The following is a 22,098-nucleotide window of genomic DNA, read 5'->3' on the forward strand; positions in this document are numbered from 1 at the left end:
ATGCCAACTTGGGACTGCAATGATCAACAAACTCAGTCCTGAGAATGCTCTACACCAGGTCCACCAACAGCACAGGATTTACACTTGTGGAGCTTTCCTCACATTCCTCACTCTGGAGTGCTTGTGTCTCTCCTGCTGGTGGGGCGCTATCTATGCCCTTACTAAAATAAACACCATGCTCTAGTAATGAATCAGTTAACAGTGGCATGTTTAATCATTTCTCTTTTAGTTTCCCATATCTAAAGAAGAGGTGTTTCTCAAAAGCAATAAAGAAGCTTTTAAAGCTCTTAAGTAGTCTGTCCTTTAGAATGGAAAGCACTAAGGCTTTCATCATATCTCACGTATGGTCCTCTCAAGCAATATGACAATAGCTAACTATTAATCAAGTATTAATATTTCAGATAGCATTTAAAGAATCCTTAACACTGGAACTTTATTCATGGATCCCTTTGCAAGATTTTGAAAAGGGATTTAATGTCTACCCAGTAAATATATTAACATTTTTTTTTCTTTTTAAATGGACAAAACTAAGTATATAAAGAATCTCTGTGCATACATTCTAATATTAAATATTTAGATCATTACGTATCCACAAAGTGCCACTTGCAGTAAATTGGCAATTCTTTGTCTTAAAATAGAATTACAAATTAATGACATATTATATAATTTCTCTCTGAAGCGATTTAAAACCTCTTAAATTAACATTGTGCTTAATGAGATATTTTCACCTATGCATTCAGTTGATCTATAATGTGTTTAAAATATTTGCTTTCAGATCTAGTTCCAATTAATTTGATTTTCTGGAAAGATCAGTGCCTTCAAAGATATTAATTGTAATAATTAAGAATAGTTTCTGTGTTCTAACCTTTTTAATCATTGTATAGTTTCAATTTAATTACTGTACACCAAATTTGATTTACCTGAATCTTTTTACAAAAATAAAAAAATCACAAGTAAAATGACATTTCCTATAGTGATGAGAAAGCTACACATTTCTACAGTTCCCTTCATTTTACATAAAAAGTTCTAATCAGTTATTATGGAAGATTCTCTGCAGAATTTTTATGCATATTTACCCAGAAGCCAGTATCAGTGACTTACATCCAATGGTAGTATTGGCTAAATTGAGTCTGCTGAGATTCGTGACAACTAACAAATCTTGTTTAGTTCAAAAATCTCTTCTAACTGGGATTATTTTTTATTTATCCCCTTAAGTTAAATGAAGTTTACTCCTAGGTAAGTGTGTGTAAGATTCCATGCCTGTAGGGTATTAATATATTACCTTAAAAACAAAGCAAGTTCCATCTTTTGCGCTATTACTTATTCATTCTTTCAAAACTTGGCTGTATCAGTCAAGATAGTGGACAGTCAAGCTGATATTGCAATAAATTGATCTGTGTAATGTGGATGTAGGGTAGGATCATCTTCCTATGTCACAGACCACCATGAACAATGACAATTCTCAATTCAAAACACAACCTTCAGATGAAATGCTGCATATCTCATTAAGCACACATTATTCAATGGGGAAAACATTTCAAGAGCTTCTATATTACAGATTAGACACCTTGATCTTACAGCAGTGTTCCACAATTTTCTGATGTGCAGAAAAACAACATTTAAATAATACGCCTATGATAATTATATTCTTATTCTATTGTTATAAACAATCTTGCTCCCTAACTCATATGTAAAAGAAAAAAAATGCCCTGTTTATCTTGTTTAGGTCCAACTTTTTCAATTTGTATCTGATTACTGCTGAGAAATGGTGGCCCTTATTTTAATACTACGTCAAATCACTAGGCCTTGAATTTTTCTCTTCTTTGTGTTTAATTTACAGTGTTGTTAGACAGATGAGAATCAGGTTGAACTTCCCTAAAATGACTACCATCCTCTAGATATTTTGCTACTTCTCTGAAGGCAATTCTATCTTCATGCACATTCCATTGAAGTCAATAGGTGCTATAGAATAATACCTCATAGGCAAATTAATGCATCATAATTCTAAATCTCTCATACTTGAATTATGCAAGCTAGACCATTGATAGGTTTCTATCTTTATCAATATGTTTTGTTCTTCCTTAATCAGCCTACACAGCCTCAGGCACATCCCAAGCCAATCGATATGTGGGACTAAGTCCAAGAGACCCTTCCTTCCTACACCAACAACAGGTGGGCAAGTTTCACATAGGTATTAACACAAGTATTTGTGATGAGTTCCTTCATACATGCTACCATTGACATCTTAGACCACAACAGGATCCTAGTGTCTATCCCTGCTACATACATAGCTGTGTGATGTTTCTTTAGAGTGAGAATGTACTTTCAGTTGTATTGTTTAGTTCAGAGAGAACTGGGAGAATAGAATCGATACTTTGTTATGAATGCCTCTGTAAGTCGAAATTGGATTCTTTAGCCATTCAGTATTTTAGTTGTTTCTTGAAAGTAAAAATAGTTTAGAAACATATACAAAGGAGTTCTGTTTTAGAAGGCCATCTTTGTAGATTAACATGCGTAAAGTGCTATCTTACAAATTTACTAACTTGGGAGTTAGACTTACTGAACTGTACAAGATTTTAGTAGAAATACATAGGATCATGTATTAATTAAAGTGATTGATTGATTTCTTCTCTAGTGGAAACATCCTTTTTATTCCAGGCTATACATATATTTATATTTCAAGAACGTTTTAAAATTTGTATTTCATCATGATGCAAATTTAATTAATAAAGAAATTATTTCTTCAAACTAGAAATAGACTGATGAGATTAGCCATTGCTAATTAATTCATAGTCAATAACAGAGACATTCACCAATCCCATATTGTATAGACAGAAACCAAATTCTGATTTATCAGAATTAAAATATGCTTCATGAGTATTCATAAGACTGCTTCTATGACTTGCAGCACTGTGGTTTTACAATCATAAGCTGACATGACCACCTATCACCTATGCCTATTCTGTGTATGTGGTGATACAGTTGGAGAGTACTGCAAGAAAAAATCCTCCTGACTTCCAAGGCCAAAATGTTAATATTTGCCTGCCTTACAGAGTTCAGTAATAAACACCAATGGTAATTTATTTTAAAAAATAGTTGTAGTAGTATGTTGAGAAAGGGTTTTAATATTTTTTCAACCTGTGAAACTGTACTGGAAAAATCTGTAAGAAGATCAGAAAATTTCAAAAAATAATATAGAACATTAGATGTTAAAATAGATGTTATGTTTATAAAACACAGTATGCACTCAGTATTTTTACATATAATTATGCTATCTAGCTGTTATTGTTTTTGAACTAAAATAACAGCAAACTGCTTATGCGGGATATCTGAAGTCAAGTGACTATGAAACTACCTTTTAAAAACTGTGTAATATAATTACTTAGAAAAACTACTGCAATAATTTCACTTAGCATAGGGATATTAACAACCAATCATTGAACACTTAAGTGTTACAAAACCAGTAACACATATTTGCTGATTTTTTTCTTTATGACAAATAATCAATATGTTAGATATATTACTGTCTAGCTTGTGAGGTAAATACTCCCAAAAGGAAAAGAAGGAGGCACAGCTGAAGAGTTTCATATCACTTTAGAGTTGTAGTTTGGGGAAGTTAGGGTTTGTTTTTGTTCTTTGGTTTGGTTGCTTATGGATAATGGTTTAAAGTTGAAAACATTTTAAGCACCATAGACAAATAGTGATTTTTTTTTGCATGATACTATTTTCTTCACCATCCACATACAATTTTAACATATGGCATTTCATGGGGAATATCTTAATCATAATGGTCTGATTTTCATAGTCTTGCCTTCCATTTTTAAGGGGAAAATTATTGTACAAACCAGAATTTTATATGTGAAGCTGTTTACATTGCAAGTTACTTCAGGGTCATGCAAGACATGGAAATGGATCACCATCATATAGAAATTCATTCTTGTTCAAGTATTCTGCATGGCTATCCAAATGTGGCTGTAGCCTCATGATGAGGAGAGATCGTTTTGTATTTTTTCATATTGGAATCAATATTTTATTTATGTGCACATGCAATTATTATTATTATTATTATTATTATTATTATTATTATTTCTTACTTGCCTCTCCTCAAGGCAAGGCATAACACAGTTAAAAATACATCATTATGAAATATTATGTAAAAGACATATTAAAACGTGTTTCTATGAAATCCATATACTGAAATACAATGAACACTGACCGCATAGGGAAGCTGATGAGGAAACACAACATACAAACTATCTACAGACCCACCAAGAAAATCCAACAAATGCTATGTTCAGCAAAAGGACAAGAGGGATCGTCTCACTTCTGCAGGAGTCTACGGTATACCATGCAGCTGTGGACAAGTCTACATAGGGACCACCAAACGCAGCGCCCAAACACGAATCAAGGAACATGAAAGGCACTGCAGACTACTTCAACCAGAGAAGTCATCCATAGCAGAGCACCTGATGAACCAACCTGGACACAGAATATTATTTGAGAATACAAATGCTGGACCACTCTAACAACCACCATGTCAGACTGCACAGAGAAGCCATTGAGATCCACAAGCATGTGGACAATTTCAACAGAAAGGAGAAAACCATGAAAATGAACAAAATCTGGCTACCAGTATTAAAAAATCTCTTAAAATTACAACAGCAAAACAACAAAGAGGAAACAATCAAGGACATCTAATCACCTCTCAACAAAAGATTGCCCCAGGCACCAACAAGCCACACCAAACAACTGCCAGGCCATCAAATGCTAATCAAGGTGGTCAGTTGAAACATTCACACCTAGCTCCAACAGACAAGAGTTCTTTGTCCCACCCTGGTCATTCCACAGATATATAAACCCATTTTCCTAGTTCCAACAGACCTCACAACCTCTGAGGATGCTTGCCATGGATGCAGGTGAAACGTCAGGAGAGAATGCCTCTAGAACATGGCCATATGGCTATGGCTATATAGCCTGAAAAAACCTACAACAACACAATGAACAAAGATTAAAATGCAGTGAATACAAGACATTTACGTGTATATTTATATGTACATTTAGTATATGTACATCTTCTTCCCTCAGGATGTGGCAGTAGTCATATCAAAAAGCATGAAATGTATATATGGAAAAGTATAGGCCTAGTATACCTGCAGATTATATGAACTATTCATGTTTAGTGACACTATTTCACTGAGCACCAAATGTTAAAGGCATCACTGTCATACCTTGGGAGTGAGCTTTCAGGAAGAGCATTCCTGGAAACATAACTGAAGAATAAAAGGACCAGGTCTACAATTTCATAATAGCTATATGATTGGGGCATAGATGGTACTATTGAAGCAATAGTATAATAATAAACTTGTGAAACACGTTAAAATGAAGATCATACACCCCGCGGACCATGGAGAAATAATATTAAATGCATACCAGATTTCCAACAACTTTTTTGATCTATCAATCTGATATCTAAAAATGTTTGAAGAATGTCTGTGCCAGACAATTTCATTGTCTAGGGAGAAAATCATAGAAATTGACTAAATTACTTGGGTAGAATAAAGGTTATACTTTCGTAAGGCAGAAATAAGATTGATTTATTATGTCTTTTCATTACTTTATAACAATTTAAAGGAGACCACTCTTCTTGTGGCAGGTCCTAAATGCATTTGGTTTAAAGTAGGCTATGATGAATGAAAAGAAAAATCAAGGAGTACATGAAATAAAGGCAATCAATCATTTTATATTAGCTGAGAGAAATTCTAAATTAGAAAACCAATGGTTTTAGTTGCAGAGGTGTTTTAAACATTCACCATTCCTTTTAATATACTTTGACCCCATAGGAATAAATATTGTCACAGGTACATTCTCCACTTCACAAGAGTGGGCTTTGTACAGATTTATTCTCTTTGGTTATGAGAGGTATTGACATTTATTCTTGAGTGCCTTTTTGTTAAAAGAGCCATAACATAGACTATATAAATTGTAATAACGATCATAAATTTAAGTTGTTTTAAAAAAGTTGGTGATTCTTCTTATAAATAGTCTCTCCACAAAATAACGGTTTAGTAGAATTTTCAATAAAACAATTTATTACTGAAGCTTGGTGGAATGTTTGCGTTTATGGAAGCATTATAAATATATTTTTGAAAGATCGCATGCAACAAGAACCAACATGAGCAACAGATTTTAATTTACAAGTGAGGATGCCATGAAAAGCATGTTATTAAACATGTAACTTAATATTCCGATAGTTACAAAGTCAAGGTTATTATTAGGAATCATAAATCTAAGCATTCCCATTTCTATGACGGCCATTCATTTTGAGCCTAACTGCCCCGATTTGCTGAATATTTCCACACTGAAGCAACAGTAGTGTTATAAATCTTCCTTTTTAAAATGTTTTTAAACAGTCAGTTGAAAAGATAAGTTCTAAGATAATCAGTGTTCAGTGCCACAAACCCCTGATACATTATTGATTGTATAAAGTACTTCTTTGTATGAAGTACTTCTTTGATTCATTAACTGTCAAGGCAAATTCCATATTGCTAATAATGCAGTGATTGTTCTCTATTTGTTGTCACAAATTTGTGGAGTAAAACTAACTAAAGAGAGTTCCTCTTTAGGTATCATCAAAATATTATCTTAGTATTAATTCTTTGTTTTTCGGTTTGGTACAATATCATGAGCCTGTGAATAGTAGACTATTGCAACAGTGATAGTCTGATTCCACCGAATCTTCTAAAAACTCCATCATGGGAATATTGAGACTTGTTTTTAATCTCTCACCAAAGTATGGATTACCAATCTTTCTCTATAAATCATATCTGGAAGATCTTCAAAGGTACAGTTTCAGTTGTCTGGCAAGTATTAAGTTCTGGCAGTTTTGTTGGCAACTGATGTAACTAGGGATATACCCTGGAATCTATCTTTCCAAAGAATAAAATATACACAAGAGGCAGAATTTTGGGAGTTGGGGGCTTTCTGAGAGTTGAAAAAGGAGTGTACAGTAATATGAATACAATAAGCAATATACAAATACAATATCCATAATCACCGTGACAATGAGCGGGCCGCATGTACAAGATAAAATTTAAGTTGTTTTAAAAATTGCTTATTGTATTCATATGTTTTATGTATTTTAGTGTGTTGTTGCTTGTGTTTTGGTTTTTATTCTATTGTAATTTGCTCTTTGGGCTTGGCCTCATGTAAGCCGCCCCGAGTCCCCATTGGGGGAGGTGGTGGCAGGGTATAAAGAAAGATTATTATTATTATTATTATTATTATTATTATTATTATTATTACAGTAATGGATTTAATAGCTCATATTTCTATTTTTTTAAAAAAAAAATTGCATTTAAACTGGACATATTGATAACCTTGTTCCATGCATTTGGTTGATGTGATTGAAATATTTCAGATCTTGATTCATTTATGAAGGAACAGGATTTACATACATTCCTGATTTTCCCTAATCAACCATACTATTTATCTTATAACCTGAGCTTTGAAATGTTTTCTAATATATTGTTAAACTGAAATAAAATACATGGTGCTTTCTTTTTCCTTAAATACTTATATTCAGTATTATTTTAATAGATCATATGATTTTACTAAACAAAATACATATAAAGAAAACATGAATCCAAAAGAAGAAGGTACCCATTGTATTGGAATTATTATTCTTCCACGTGCTGGCATTGGTCCGGTAATTAAGCAGTTGTTAATATCCTCACATTACTTGGCATTGTGATATAAATATTATGAGTTCTGAAGGTGTAGTTATGGGTATTGATAACATTACTTTCCTATAGATTTAACCTGCAGCTCTATATCCACTTTCTCAGGAACAAGTCCCATTGAACCCACTAGCTACTTTGGGTCCTAGGATGAAAGAAAGTTGGGATATAAAATCAATCAATCAATAGTCTTTACTTCTAAATAGGTATATTACTACTTATTGAGCTTTTATTTTCATTTTCTTTCATATGAGATATATTTTGAAACTAGAACCTGTTCTTAAATCATATCACATTTAATTCCTGTACACTAAGAACTCACATATTTATCACAACAGCAATTCCAATAATAAATTGTTTTATTAGTGAATCTATTTAACAATGACTATTTTACTTGATTAATTTATATTGCTTAAAGATGTAACTAATCTTTAATGACATATACATTTGATGGTCTTAAAATTGTCAGGATAGTGAATGTTTTTGTTTTAGGAAAAAACTGAAAGGACATTATACAAGGATCTCAAACAAATTTAATAGACTCCGGAAACAGGTTATCGACGCTTAGGCTATCTGTATTGTGTTTCTTATCATAATTGACACTTTGACGTAAAACCTAGTCACATGACAGTTAGAGAGAGGCAAGTAAATGGATAAGAGGTCACCTTTCACATACTCCTGTTGGAAAGGAAACACATTTAAAGGAAGTTTCAGTCAAAACAATGAGAATATGCAAATGTTATTATGCTTCCCTCGATCAACAAAAACCCTAGCAAAGTCTCATATCACTTGCTGTCTTTTCCATATGTATATTTACTTAAATACTATTGAAGGAAGGAAGATTAACCTTAACAACTCTATTAGCATCATTACATTATACATGTTTCTATTGTGTGCCTAATATTGTGAGCACTGTTAAAAACAAAAACCCGAACTTTCTCCCATGCCATAAATCCTAATGTGAACTTTGGGAAAAATCAAAGACAAAATTGCAAATACTCTGCAATACTTCTTTGTGGCTTTGTCATAATCATTATCTGTTTGACTATACGAATATTGAAATCTTTTCATAATTTTTTTTCATTGTTATGGTTGAGTTAGGCCATCAGTCTCTAAACTAGATTAACAAATAGTGAATTACTGGATTTGCCTTTATGAGTTTCATGGCGTTTGCTGAGTGAATCAGAGGATAACATAGGAATTTGTAAGCAAAATGCAATCAAAATTGTGCTTGTTTAGATATAGGAAGAATAAGGTAATTTGCCATTATTATTTTTGGGGTGCAGAATGAGTGACTGTTGAGTGATATAGATGGCAGTGTATATGGAATTTAAAACACACTCAGTTGAATTCAGCTGCAGAAGAGGGTAAGGCAGCAGTGATTTTCCTATTCATCCTCTCCCTGTTCACCCTTGCAAATGCCCAGTAAACAAGGTAGCATGAAACTTTTATCTGCCAGTAATTTGTTGTAAATATTTATCAGAAAACAGGTTTCAATTGTTGGTCATTAAAGAATGCACTATGCTTTATCTCCAAAAAGTATTACACTTTATAGCCTTAAGGACATCTTCCAAGAGTGAGGAAGCTTTCCTTTACATCTTTCAAAATTTAATCTACTTATACCAGTTGATTCAAATTACAGGACACATAGGTAGGAAAATCAAAATTTAATAAAGTAGTAGTAGGAGCATTATTTTCAGCAAGTTCTGTAAAAGGCTGCCATCTTTAAAAGTATTAAATGGCCTCTTGCAACAGTATTGAATAGAATGTTGGAACACATGAAAACTAGTATATCAGGATATGATAATCTTTGAAGATTTTTTTCAGAAAAGATCTGCAAGTAAAAACACTAGATTTCTACCAGAAATATCGCAGTTGTAGTTTTTGCACTTTGTTGCTGTAGTGCATCCACTCTTGTGTGTTATGATAAGAGGAAATTGATTGTAGGCAAGAACAAGACACCTGAAATAGAGGATGGACTGGATCATCCTGCAGCTTTTCATTGCTGAAATAAAGCAAGTATAGTATAGTGGGTGATTTTTAAAATTAAAAATTCCAAGAACTGTGGTACCATTTCCATCCTAATATTCAGGACCGAGAATGCTTTAATTCTAAATGTATATCTTATTTCCCGCCTCTAGTTTGTATATCTTAGAGCTAATGAAGAAAAAGTACATTTCAAAAATCTAATCTCATGAATGAAGATAGCGAAAACCAAAACCTATATAAGTTGATCTAGGCCCCAGTTCAAAGAAGAGTGTGTGCTATACAGAATGCCAGCCTATACCTTAGCTGTCTGCCAATTTGCCCACCCATAGCCTAGGTTACCATTTAGGCTCACTAAAACTCAAGGACTCAAAGTCTTCTAAGTCTGGCAAGAGTTATTGAAAAGTGAAAATGGGTTGGGGGTGTTAGATTAGTACATGTGCACTAGCCACATCTCTTTTAGGTCAAGTTTAGTTTCACCCACACTTTCCAGAACATGATTTGTTGTACTGTAGCTGCCTTTGAGGACTATTTCGTGCTGGAACATTCCTTTCCTAGTTAACTTTGTATATGTTTTTTAAAAGGGCTCACAGAGTTACTCAGGTAATAAATAACAAAACGGTCAGGGAAGGTCTGTTTGCATTTCTGAAGACTCAATAGCAGGAAGCATAAGAGTGTAGCAGTCAAACAGGGTCAAGACAGGGATATTGCCTTGTCTTCGACATACATGTTTTTCAGGAAAAGACTGTAATAAACTGGGCTGCTGTGAAAGGCATTGTTTTAGTTATTAATATGGATTTTTTAGAGCTACTTAGAGTTTTCCATGGGAGGGGGGAAATTGCTTTTATACACAATTAATCTTACTCATCATATTGCCTTCCTTAATTCAGAGTGCTGTTAGACACATGATGGTCACGTATTAGCATGATAGTGTAGAGATTAAAATCATACTTTTCCTACATTTCCTTCACAAAGGTAGATGAAGCTTATTTTCTCAAAACACAAAAATGATCATGGTATCTTGGCAGGAAATCTGCTAGCACTCTAGGAAAGCTGCTAGACAAATGGCTATATAGAGTTACATGAATAATTTTGTGAAGAGCAGTCCTGATGATTTAGAGATCTGGGAAGAATTTGTTTCAACTTACATGTAATGCATTCCTCGTTGCATTTTAAGTCTTTTAAATGCTATTATTTTGAGTCTAGAAGTAGATTAGATTATTTTATCGCTGCATGTTAAGTGATGCCATATTCAGTAACACTAAATTAATCAACCTCTATTACAAATTCCCCTACCCTTCTTGAACAGCAAGATAAGGTCATTATGTAATTTTGGATCCTCTTTACTGTAAATTGCATGTCATCTGTGTATCACCAAATGCATGCTTTCAAGATAATGATTTCTTTTTGTTGTTCTTTTTCTACTACATTGAATAATTTTGAGGTTTTATTTTCTTTCTTTTTAAAGAATTCACTTTTGAACATTAACATTTCTTTTTTCCAGCTCAGTTTATAATATAATTAATTGCTAAATGCCAGTTGCTCTTTTATGCTTTTATTAATGAAAAAGCACAGTTAAAGTTAAGTAGCGTTTTTTTGTGATGTGAGAAAAACTAGGATTTTGTTTTGCACAATAAACGTTCAGATTTTATTTTAAAATTGTTTTTCTTTTTATACTTCTCCTTGGGGATGTAAGGTTTGTGCCATGTTAAGTGCTAGTTTGCATGCATTCATTTAAATACTAAACACTGTAGTACTGCTCGATCCATATCTGACTGCTAGGTTTCAATTGACAGCTGAGGATTTGTGACTGGACCATGAATCAAAACGGCAGGCATTTATACCCCAGTGCCAATGAGGATACATTGGGAATTACTTGGCAAAGGTAAAATTTTAATTATTTCCAAACCTAAACTATCTTGGGTTCTTCATTTTCTGTTTTAGTTGGCCTCCAGGAGTATATTTGTTTAAATCTAACTACGAAATAACTGTAATGGCTTTTGAAGCACACATTTTAGATGAGCTGTAGCTAAAATTTTCCATTAAGGACTTGGATGCCAAATGTTTGCTGTAAAATATACAGGTTGTAGCACTTTGACAAAGAAACAAAGCACTAAAAAGGGGGTATCTTGAGCCTATATATATATATATATATATATATATATATATAAAATGTGGAATTGCGATGAAAGGAAAGAAAAAGGTTAATTAAAGTGTCTCATTTGGAGTAATATATATGGATAATACTCAGAGAAACAGTTTGATGGGAATATATTGTTTGAATTTATAATATTTTTATTGAACAAAAGCATATATCTTAAAACATAATTAACGAGTATTTCCTGTCATATAAAGTATTTTCTTTGCAGGTAAGAAGACACTATTACATATATAGATAGATATAGGTATGGTTACAAATAGAGATAAAATGTGTAACCATTTTAGTTGAAACACAGACCTTATTAATGATGTTATGTTGGAAAATACTTTGCTAGCAATATTGCTTTGGATGTGAGTTGATAATGAATCTGGAAAGTTTCACTTCCCATTTCTTTGCTTCTTTCTCCCATGAAGCAATACTCCAAAAGGATTTATGTCCCTCAAGATGGGAATGGAGAGTGGGTGGTGTTGAAGAAGAGTAAGAAAGGCCTGTTGGCAAGTGGGATTCTGCTAATGCTTCTCTGGATCCAGTCCAAGACTTTGGATGACATGCACTGATAATCTATTGATCAGTAAAGAGTCTCGTTTTAACACCTGCTTTTGTGATATTTATAACTGGAAAGCCTCATGAAACAGAAGTCAAAAATTGTAAATGTTATCAATGTCATGATTTTTCAACACATCTAGTGTGGGCCAATAAAATAATATCTTGATAGCAAATAATAATTTGGTTATTTCATTAGTCACATGTAGTCACTAAGAACTGTAAAGTCTATTTGGAGAAACGCATGAATGACATTCTCCATATTGAAACATCAAATGGAGCAATATAGTTCACTTAAATTCCCTTAACCAAGCAGATGATATTGAGAGACTGTATAGTCAAACAGCATTTATTCTGTAAATGAGCTAATTTCATTTAATCACCATTAAAAATAATATAGAACTGTCATTCATGAGCTATATAGGTTTAATACAATCAAAGATTGCTTCAAATAATTTCTCAGTTATACGAGCCAAATTGTACATGTACAAATAGCTGTTTCTAATTTCCCCAGGATTTTTTCAACAAAAGCATTAGAAGGTTGCAGTTTTCAGCATGAATGTGAGAGGTGAACCTCATTATGGACTGTTCACAGAGGAGTGAGAATTGGTCAAAATCATATATGAAAGAAATACAAATGTACATTTCCACAAAATGGCTTTTTGTCCTTGAAGGAAAACATAATAGGTAGAAGTAGCTTGAAGAGTGTGGTTCTGAACAGGAAAAAAAAGAGAGTGGGGAGGAATGGATACAATCTCACCACCCACTCTTCCTTTGCTCCCAGTTGCAGCCTCCTGCATGCCTGCTCTCCATTGAGGAAAAATGCTAGAGGAAATTTATACAATATGTTAATAATGTAAAGTTTCATCTAAATGAAAAGCAGAACTCAGTCTTTTACAAGTATACCTTTTTGTAATAGACAATTCCTTTCATATATTGCATTTAGATAGTGGTGTATGAATGGATGGACAGATAGAGCAATAGATAGATTGATAGATTTTCCTCTTACAGTGATACTGATACCTTTTCTTCCTCCAAATATGGAACGATCATTAGAATTGAACGGATGTGTGGATGAAATCTACATGAGTTGTCATTATGATAATTACAATTGTTCTTTAGAATTAGGAATGTTATGAAAGTTTGTGAAGATTCTTGGTTAGAGAGAATGGTGACATTTTGATTTTATCTTTTTTATTATGGCCTGGGAGCTGTTGGGGTCTTGGATATAGACTTTGGGTGGCATGTGACCCATTGATTGGGCTTGTCCATTTATCATATTATTTCCTCCATGTATGGAAAATAAGCTTTGGAAGTGTGAACTGCTTTAAACAAAGCCTCTCCTGTCTCCTTGTGCTCTTCTGTGTTTGATTACGGCATCTGAGAAGAGTGCTTAGTATTTCCAATCCAATCCAATCCAATCAGCATTTATTGGCATATACATAGCAAAGAGGTATAAAATACAGTACAAATCATAGAAAAGGGAACTTCACATTTGCTACACATTCAGTTTGCAGACATCATTCAGGAATCTTGCCACTGAAAGGCAGCAGTTAAAACCTTGACAATTTAAAAACATAATTACTTTGTCTGAGTTGCTGTGGTTTTTCAAGGAATCTATAACATGTGGTAGGAAGCTAAATCTCAAATCCTGGTAAAGTGGGCAGTGCGGAAGAATATGCAGGATGGAATCCAGCTGTCCTGTGCTACAGGGACAAAGCCTCTTATTGCTTGGTAGACCGTTGAGTCTTCCTTTATGGAGCGGAGATGGCATGATTGTTTAGTAGTGGCTTGAGAGAACCCAAAGAAAACTTCAGTAAAGAATCAGAGAAGTCCACATTACGTTTTGTTGTCACTATATGGCTGAGTCATTGACCTTGGTTCACATCTTACTTCTGCCATGAACTGATTGTATGACCCTAGATAAAAACACAAAGTTCTTTTCTGTACTAGACGAGGGTTTCAGATTTCCTTTCTCTTTCCCTTTTGGCTGGGGAGTGGGGCTGCCAGCACAAGGATCATTCCATTCTGATTGTGAGTCTATAGATGGAACTTATTAACTAGATGAATTTGCAGTCATATGTGTCTCCTCAAAATGACTTCAGATGAAATATGGAGGAGGGTCTGCATTCTTATGAACTTATGTGAAATTGTATGATTATTTTGTGGAAAATGCCATTAAATATATTCTATGTCTGCCACCACTGAGAACATATTCCATCCTGGGGTGAAACCCATGAGCTCCTAGTTGAAAACAGAGAAGCTAAGCAATCTTTGTAAAGTGCTCTCAGCTAAAGAATAGCAAATACTGTCCAAATTGCCTCAGAAGTATATTTTGCATGGGAAGGAAGAAAAATAAGTTAAGCTCATATCCACTCAGAATGAATACATGTCCAATGTTAAAAATGTAGCCCTTTTTCCTTTTCAAAAAAAGTGAATGCATAGCTGATTGGAACTGTTCTTCACAAGATATTCAAAATGTGTGCCAAATCCTGGTATATCTATTCACTATGGGATCAGAAGTTGCCGCCTCTTATTTGAGATAGTTCATCAACCAGAGTTTTAGAAATGTTCATGAGATGCATGATTTGGCTACCACTAAGACTCGTATAGTTCTGGATCACAGACAGACATCTCTTGGGGCTTTCAAAGGCCAGACTCCCAAACAGAAATCCTTCAGATTCCTTCCAATACTAAGTTCACAATGTTTGTGTCCCTGAGGGCCTCCATAGACACAAAGACAAGAGGACATTTGTTTGAGCAGTGTAAGCAGAGAAAGGACTTTCATATATATACAGCGAAGAGCAAAATGCACATGATAAGGCAATCTTCATTTCTTTTGGAGCATTGCACAGAACTGGTTTCATTTAAGAACAGATGTCTCCATCTGGGAGAAGTCAGAGGAATTGCTGTAATAATACAAATTGCCAAATGTTTTTGTGACTGACAAGCCAAGTTCCCAACAGATCAAAATAAACACCAAAACTGAACCACAAGTCCAGTAAGGCTCAGATAATCGGAGCCATGCAGGTAATAGCTTCAACACAAAGCTCCAAGAATGACCAGCACCTGTGAAGTTTGATTTTTAAGCAGCTATGGAGCTATTAGTGTAGCATCCAACTAAGCTGAGCAGTGAAAGCCTTGGCTCATTATTATGAAATTTGGAGGATTTTCTGCCAAGTCTTTCAAAAATTATAACATGTGTTAAGACATTCATTGTTAGGTGTTGTAATTTATATTATAAAAAGCCATGATTTTCAATGCTATTTTGAAGGGTTAACTGCCAATTTAACATTACTATCATTAGACTAGCATTTCCTGCTCTCGCTTAGTTGTCTTGATACAGAAGTACAGTACAACAGCTGGTTTGTTCTGAGAGCTCCTGAGGAGTGCTTTATTCTCCAAGTGCTGAATTTTCTTTTCAGCTTTAGCCATAGGGGTGTTCAAAATGCTCAACTTTTAAGAGTAGCATTCTTTGCCCCCAGCTCCATTCAAGGGCTTGCGATGATAATGTTGATAAGGCAGTAAAATGGAATAAGTTTTGATTTGTGGGGGAAGGAAGGTGGAGAACCGCTTCTTAATGTCAGAGCAGCCCTGTAAATTTTAGAGTCGAACACGCATAGAAACTCTTAAAGATCCACATTAGTATCAAGTAACATCAAAACTGCGTTTCTTTGACCTTCCTTGATTTTGTTGTTTTTATGGTTTGGATAATGCACTTCGGACAATAAATAGTAACTAGAAGAATTTTGTTTATTTACTTTATATTTGTTTGAGATAAAAATACAGACTTGTGAAAGTAAGAACAATGACATGAAAACATCATTGGGGAAGTTGGAAAGATTTGTGGTTTTTAAGAATTTGTCGCTGTCTCCATTACAGTTTTCACCCAATTCTCTTGCAGGGAAAAATGTGCGGAGAATTGTTTTTGCTTTCCATCTAAGCAAACAACTTCTGAACACTTCCTAAGAAATTAATTGTATTCCAGCCAGACTTGCATGCTGCCATCCCACAGGAAATGGGTCAGCAATCCATTAAGATGCCATTAGATAATCTAATTTGGAACTTAATCTCTAAATTAACCATGCTCCATACTTGAAGCATACTTGAGAGGGAGAAAAAAGTTTGTTTGAATCGATAGGGGAGCTGAAGCGTGAAGAAGGCTGTTTGTTTTTTCTGTAACTGTGGTCACGTCTCAAGCCGTCTGGTAACCAGGAGAAACCAGACATGATGTAATTCCAGATTGAACTTGAACTTCAGGGACTTAGAATGGGGAAACAATGGACCATAGGAATCAATAATGTCCATTTTCCACATGATTATGTTTGGAGCTTTACATTAACCTTTATGGAAGCAGCGGCAAAAACTGCAATGGAACCAAAATTGGGGGATCTGCAGACAAAATTATAGCATAAAAATTCTTTCAGTTGTTTGAGAGTTGTACTTCAGGTTTCAAGAGGATTAGAAAAGTTCCCAATACTCAGTAAACTAGTTGCTCATTCTGAGCTAAGCATTCTCTTATTCACCTAGATAATATAAATTATTTTTTGTTCTCTGTCAGAGGATTTTGGCACTGTTCTTATGGAAGGAGGAGCAAAAAGAAAAAAACACCCTGCTGAAAAGAGTGCCATTTACCTTTCAGAATATCACCTCTTAAATTTTATTTTACGTTCTATTTTTGTCTATTAAAATAGTATTTCTTATATGTGAACAACCTTTTCATTGAAAATTTCAGTGCATTTCTTGGTCAAGATCAGCACATCATTAATTATTATTTCTATAATTGTTTATCCTGCAGTTTGCAACAAAACATTACAGAAAGTAGGAGTGAGAGAAATAGCAAGTACTTTTGTGACTCTTAATTCTTTAAATATTATTTTGAGAGGATGGAGAAAAAGCAATTTGAAGACCCATGAAAGGACAATCATTTTTATCGAAACATTATGAAATAGTTTTTCCTTTTTTCTGCTTAGGGTATATTCTGAGCTCAAGCACAGGAGGAGGAGGAAAGGCAATTCTGAATATCTTGAGTTGGAATCAAAGATTGTTGCTGTGGGTAGAAGAGAGATAGAAATTAAATTATAGCTCTTAAAAATGTTTATGTAAACACATTCTCTTTTATTTTGGGGGGCATCCATATCTTGTGGGATTTGGTATAGAAGTGTTAACAGGGCAAGTAACATTTCAGAGTAACCTAGGGTTTGGGTCTTGAGCTAGCAGAGAAGATAATAATTTTACAAGAGACTAAAGGATTCATACTTTGTATGTGTGAAAATTATGACTCCCTGTGCACAAACATGTGGAGTCCATGTATATGACAGCAAGAGGGAGGGATAAGCACCATCACAAAGAATGTTCGCAGGGATTGTAGGAGCCAGTGGTATTGATAGGATTTCCAGGCTTCAAAGATATGTAGGTAAGTAAATAAGGTTTCTGATCCCCAATATGCATAGAACAATGAGCACCAAATTTCAGGGACAGGGAGCGGTGTCTAATATAATTTTTCACCCTTGTCTAATTTATATTATATATGTGTGTGTGTACTTACCGGAACTACAGTGGCACCCAGAAACTTCCTAAAGAGCTTCCTTAAAAAACCTCCTAAAGAAGTTAAATGACCCTTATCAAATCACTTTTTTTTTTCAAACTAGGGTTGGTGGGTGGCAGAAATTTTTGTTGGTGTTAATTACAATTAAATACCAGCAGTGGTTGTCACATGACAACTGGTCCATCTACATGTATGGGGTAGTCTTACAATGTTTCATTAATATCCCAATACATGAAACATCTAAAAACCCCTCATGGTCTTCAGAAGGGTTACTGCCTAAGCTCTCTTTTTCTCTTTACAATAAAAATGCACAGCTGATTAATGAAGTTGCATTTGCCATCTATATTAGAATCACAGTTACAATAAAGAATAGAAAACTACCACTATAAAAAGGCACAGCTTTAATGCTGATATTGTGTATTAGAAGCATTTGGAGAGAAGAGACACAACTGAAATTGTATGAAGTGGTATACATATATCTTCCATATTCTTTCCATTACTTTCTTCATTCTTGAATATAGCTCCAGGACTGATAGTTGTCATTTTGTTAGTGTTAGAAGATGACATGAGACATTAAGTAGGATACTATCAGCAATTTGTTATTCATTATTTATTCAGAATCTTTCAGGGACAAGGATGCTGACAATTTCCTCATTTGTCCTGTATTTTGACATGGAATATTTATTAATCTTGTTTAGAAATATATGCCTGGGACTATAATCTCAAGTAATAACTTCACTGGGTATCTTACTAGTCACTCAAACTGCAACTATCCTAGAAGTCAAGGACAGGCGAAATGCATGGTGAAATGCATGCTAATATCTAGTATAACTACTTAGGATCCTTATTGGTCCCAGAAAATAACACATTTTCCAAGCAGAAAACTCTGCATTTTTGGAAACTGGGATAGATGCTCCATTTTAGCTTATTTCTTAAAAATGCCCCAAATACATGTTTTTCTAAATCAAACAGCAGCAGAGGGAATTTATTTATTTATTTATTTATTTACTGTATTTATACCCTGCTCTTCTCAACCCTGAAAGGGACTCAGAGCGGCTTACAGATTATGGCAACATTCAATGCCGCATCATACAACAATTAATAAATATAACACATCAAATTATAAAACAAAACATATAAATGCAATAAGTGCAACAACAAATAGTAAATATAACATATCAAATTATAAAACATATAAATGCAATAAAACATATTTAAAATAGTTTTAACAGAGCAGATGTTCCATCAGGGGGAAAATGAGATGCCAAACCGGGGTGGCAGTGTTCACTCAAGAGAGGGCTCAGGTGAATCAGGGCCATGGCTGGAAGAAACAAATGTTGGTCTCTCTGTGCTGACCCAAGGATGTTGAAATGGAGGCCAGTCAAGATAGAGTCCAGCAGCAGCTGAGTGAAACTGAGCCAGAGGCAACAGGAGAAACAAACGCTGCCCCTTCCCTCAAAGCCCTGGTGATAGTACCTTCACTTCTTGCTTAGGCCTCTACATTGAATTGGCCAATTCCATCTTCTCCCAGATGCTGTGGGGTGTGGTGAGCCTTTTGGAGATATTCCAGGATGCAAAATAAAAGTGGCCATGGGTGTTCAGGGGAGTGGAAAATAGCCCTTGATCCATTAGAACCTGCCGATCCTGCTACAAGTAGTTTTGCAAGCATCCAGAAATATTTCAGATGTGAAGGCAATTTAGGGCCAGTTAACATGTTTAACATGCCATGAGATACTAAGCTAAAAGTTTCCATGTTGTAAAGGCAATGTGCTGTCTGTATGTTTTTGAACTGCTTTATATTTGTTATTTTGGATTAATTTTACAAATCATAGTTTGGAAAATCCAACATGATTCCTGTATCTGTACGTTCTTATATGAGTATGGCTTTTATACATATGTTCTCATCCTAACCACACAACTTAATGCTGTACTTTTTGGAACACCCTGGCTTTTATCCGAATTTGAAAGCAAATCCTGGTTTCACAAACGGATGCAACAGTAAACTCTGTTTTGATCAGATCAGGCATTAATGCATCATTATTAAGCCATATGTATGAAGAAAGGAGGAACACATAAGGATAGGGCTTTCTTCTAATCTTCCAAGCTCTGGCTTGGTGGTTTGTCTGAACTCAGCCATTATGTTACAATCATACTCCCTTCTTGTAGTGTTTGTGAAGTTCTACTTGAACTCTGCACTTACAAAGAGTAAAACAAGCAACCACTTGAAGACACATGCAAGCGACTTACCTTTAGGCTATATATATTCCTACCTGCACTTCCTACATCAGTAAGGTCATAGAAGGTTGTAATGATAGCAAGTATACATGGTATATTATTCTAAACATGGAAGTGGAGGCACTCACCAGAAAGAGCCATCTTTGGGTGATGTCTCCATTGAAAGTGTAACTATGTATATACCCTATTTTAGCAGCAACAACAGGTAACTTGTCTATCAATTCATTAGCTACAGAATTCTAACATGAGGTACAGGACTTATTGGTATATTGTCTAGTAAAAACATTTGTATATCTCAGCTAATGCTATTTTTAGATTTGGGTTTTTTTTAGTCCAATCCTGTTTCCATACAACCTGTACACATTCAAACTTAATGTAAACAGAAAGCCAATGTTGTGTAACTCTCAGCTTAACCAACTTCCTGCTGGTAAGAGGCTTATAAAATTCTTGTGAGATCTGCTTAGTGTTAGGATACAAGATTTACATATCCCTGAGGAGTCATAAATAATATTGATAAACATGTTGCATGGTGCATTTTCAACACAGTCATAAGATGGGAGGTTTGAGAGGCTTGGATAAGTATCTAAACCCAATTTTGTTTGCTATGCTATAACAACAATCCTTATCTTCATTTAGCATTACTTCCTCCCCAAAACTTATATGCACAAATGAATATATTACTTTTAATACTAGTTTATTCTTTATTCATAATATTTGTATTTGTCCAGTATAATAATTAGAATGTTACTGCCCTTAATTTTTTTTAAATCAGATGAAATTTGAGCTTGATTCCTAAAAGCTCGAGTCCTAAAAAGTAAACAATTGAAAAAAAGTTAGATAATCTGTTTTTCCATGCATACTTGGGTTGGTATCTTCTCATAGGCCCTTTCTATACAGCTGTATAAAATTCAGATTGTCTCCTTTGAACTGGATTATATGGCAGTGTAGACTCAGATAACCCAGTTCAAAGCAGATAATTATCTGCCTTGATATTCAGAATTATATAGCAGTGTAGAAGGGCCATTAGTTTTCAATATAACAAGTAAATAACTGGTACTAATACTTGTGTCTGTTATATTAGTATAATCTTCTACACATCAGGAATCAATCATTTGGTGAGATTACTCTGGTTTGGTAATTAATATGTGCTCCATCTAAACCCTTACTGGTTTAGGTTTAATTCTCATCTATTAGAATTATTCAGTCTTCTCAAATTGTATGTATGTTTACATTGGTTTGTGAAATGTGGTATGGGAATGATATGGTATGAGGTTGGGTTGGATTGTTATTCAAATGTTCATTTTTGTTTAAGTTGCTGCTGCTGCTGCAACGTCATAACTTTTTATTCTGTTCTCTCTTTCTCTCTCTCTGTTTTCTTTTCGTTCAACAGTCCTGGTACCTGGGCTAGCTTGGTTCCTTTTCAAGTATCAAACAGGACACCAATCCTGCCCACAAATGTCCAGAATTATGGTTTGAACCTAATTGGAGAGCCTTTCCTTCAAGCAGAAACAAGCAACTGAGGGAGATCAAAACTGAACAAAATACTATAAAAAAGAAAGGAAGACGGGACAAAAAAAAAAACGCAGAAGAAAAAGAACCTGAAGAAAGAAGAAACATAGACCAGCAATTGCAGCACTTACAATCACTAATTCCCTTAAGGTTGAAACTGTAACGATGTGTTGTTTTTTTTAAAAAAAAGGGTCGACAATATTTCACTGATGAGTAGAAAGATGTTCCTCCTACGTAGCCTTTGTTCTATGAAATCCACTGGGAAATAGATGTTTTGTCTCTGACAATATATTTTAACTGACTTTCTAGATGCCTTAATATTTGCATGATAAGCTAGTTTATTGGTTTAGTATTCTTGTTGTTTACGCATGGGATCACTA

The 22,098-nt window shown here is 34.4% G+C and overlaps 1 protein-coding gene across 13 annotated transcripts in view; it reads left to right on the forward strand.

Annotated features, from left to right (window-relative positions):
• The window catches only part of NFIB (nuclear factor I B), a 300,754-nt gene extending 278,910 nt beyond the window's left edge, over positions 1–21,844 (forward strand). For 7 of the 13 annotated variants that reach the window (XM_060762384.2, XM_060762385.2, XM_060762388.2 and 4 more), the window contains exons 10-12: positions 2,090–2,172; positions 11,519–11,607; positions 21,600–21,844. In XM_060762384.2, the coding sequence (XP_060618367.1) occupies positions 2,090–2,172; positions 11,519–11,607; positions 21,600–21,729 (302 nt within the window). In that variant the 3' untranslated portion in view covers positions 21,730–21,844. Of the gene's footprint in view, positions 1–2,089; positions 2,173–11,504; positions 11,608–21,599 lie in introns of those variants that run through there. The other 6 variants (XM_060762392.2, XM_060762390.2, XM_060762394.2 and 3 more) reach the window with 4 other exon arrangements.
• The last annotated feature ends 254 nt before the right edge of the window (positions 21,845–22,098 follow it).

This window comes from Anolis sagrei, chromosome 2 (assembly GCF_037176765.1).
Source record: "Anolis sagrei isolate rAnoSag1 chromosome 2, rAnoSag1.mat, whole genome shotgun sequence".
NCBI classification, from domain to species: Eukaryota; Metazoa; Chordata; class Lepidosauria; order Squamata; family Dactyloidae; genus Anolis; species Anolis sagrei.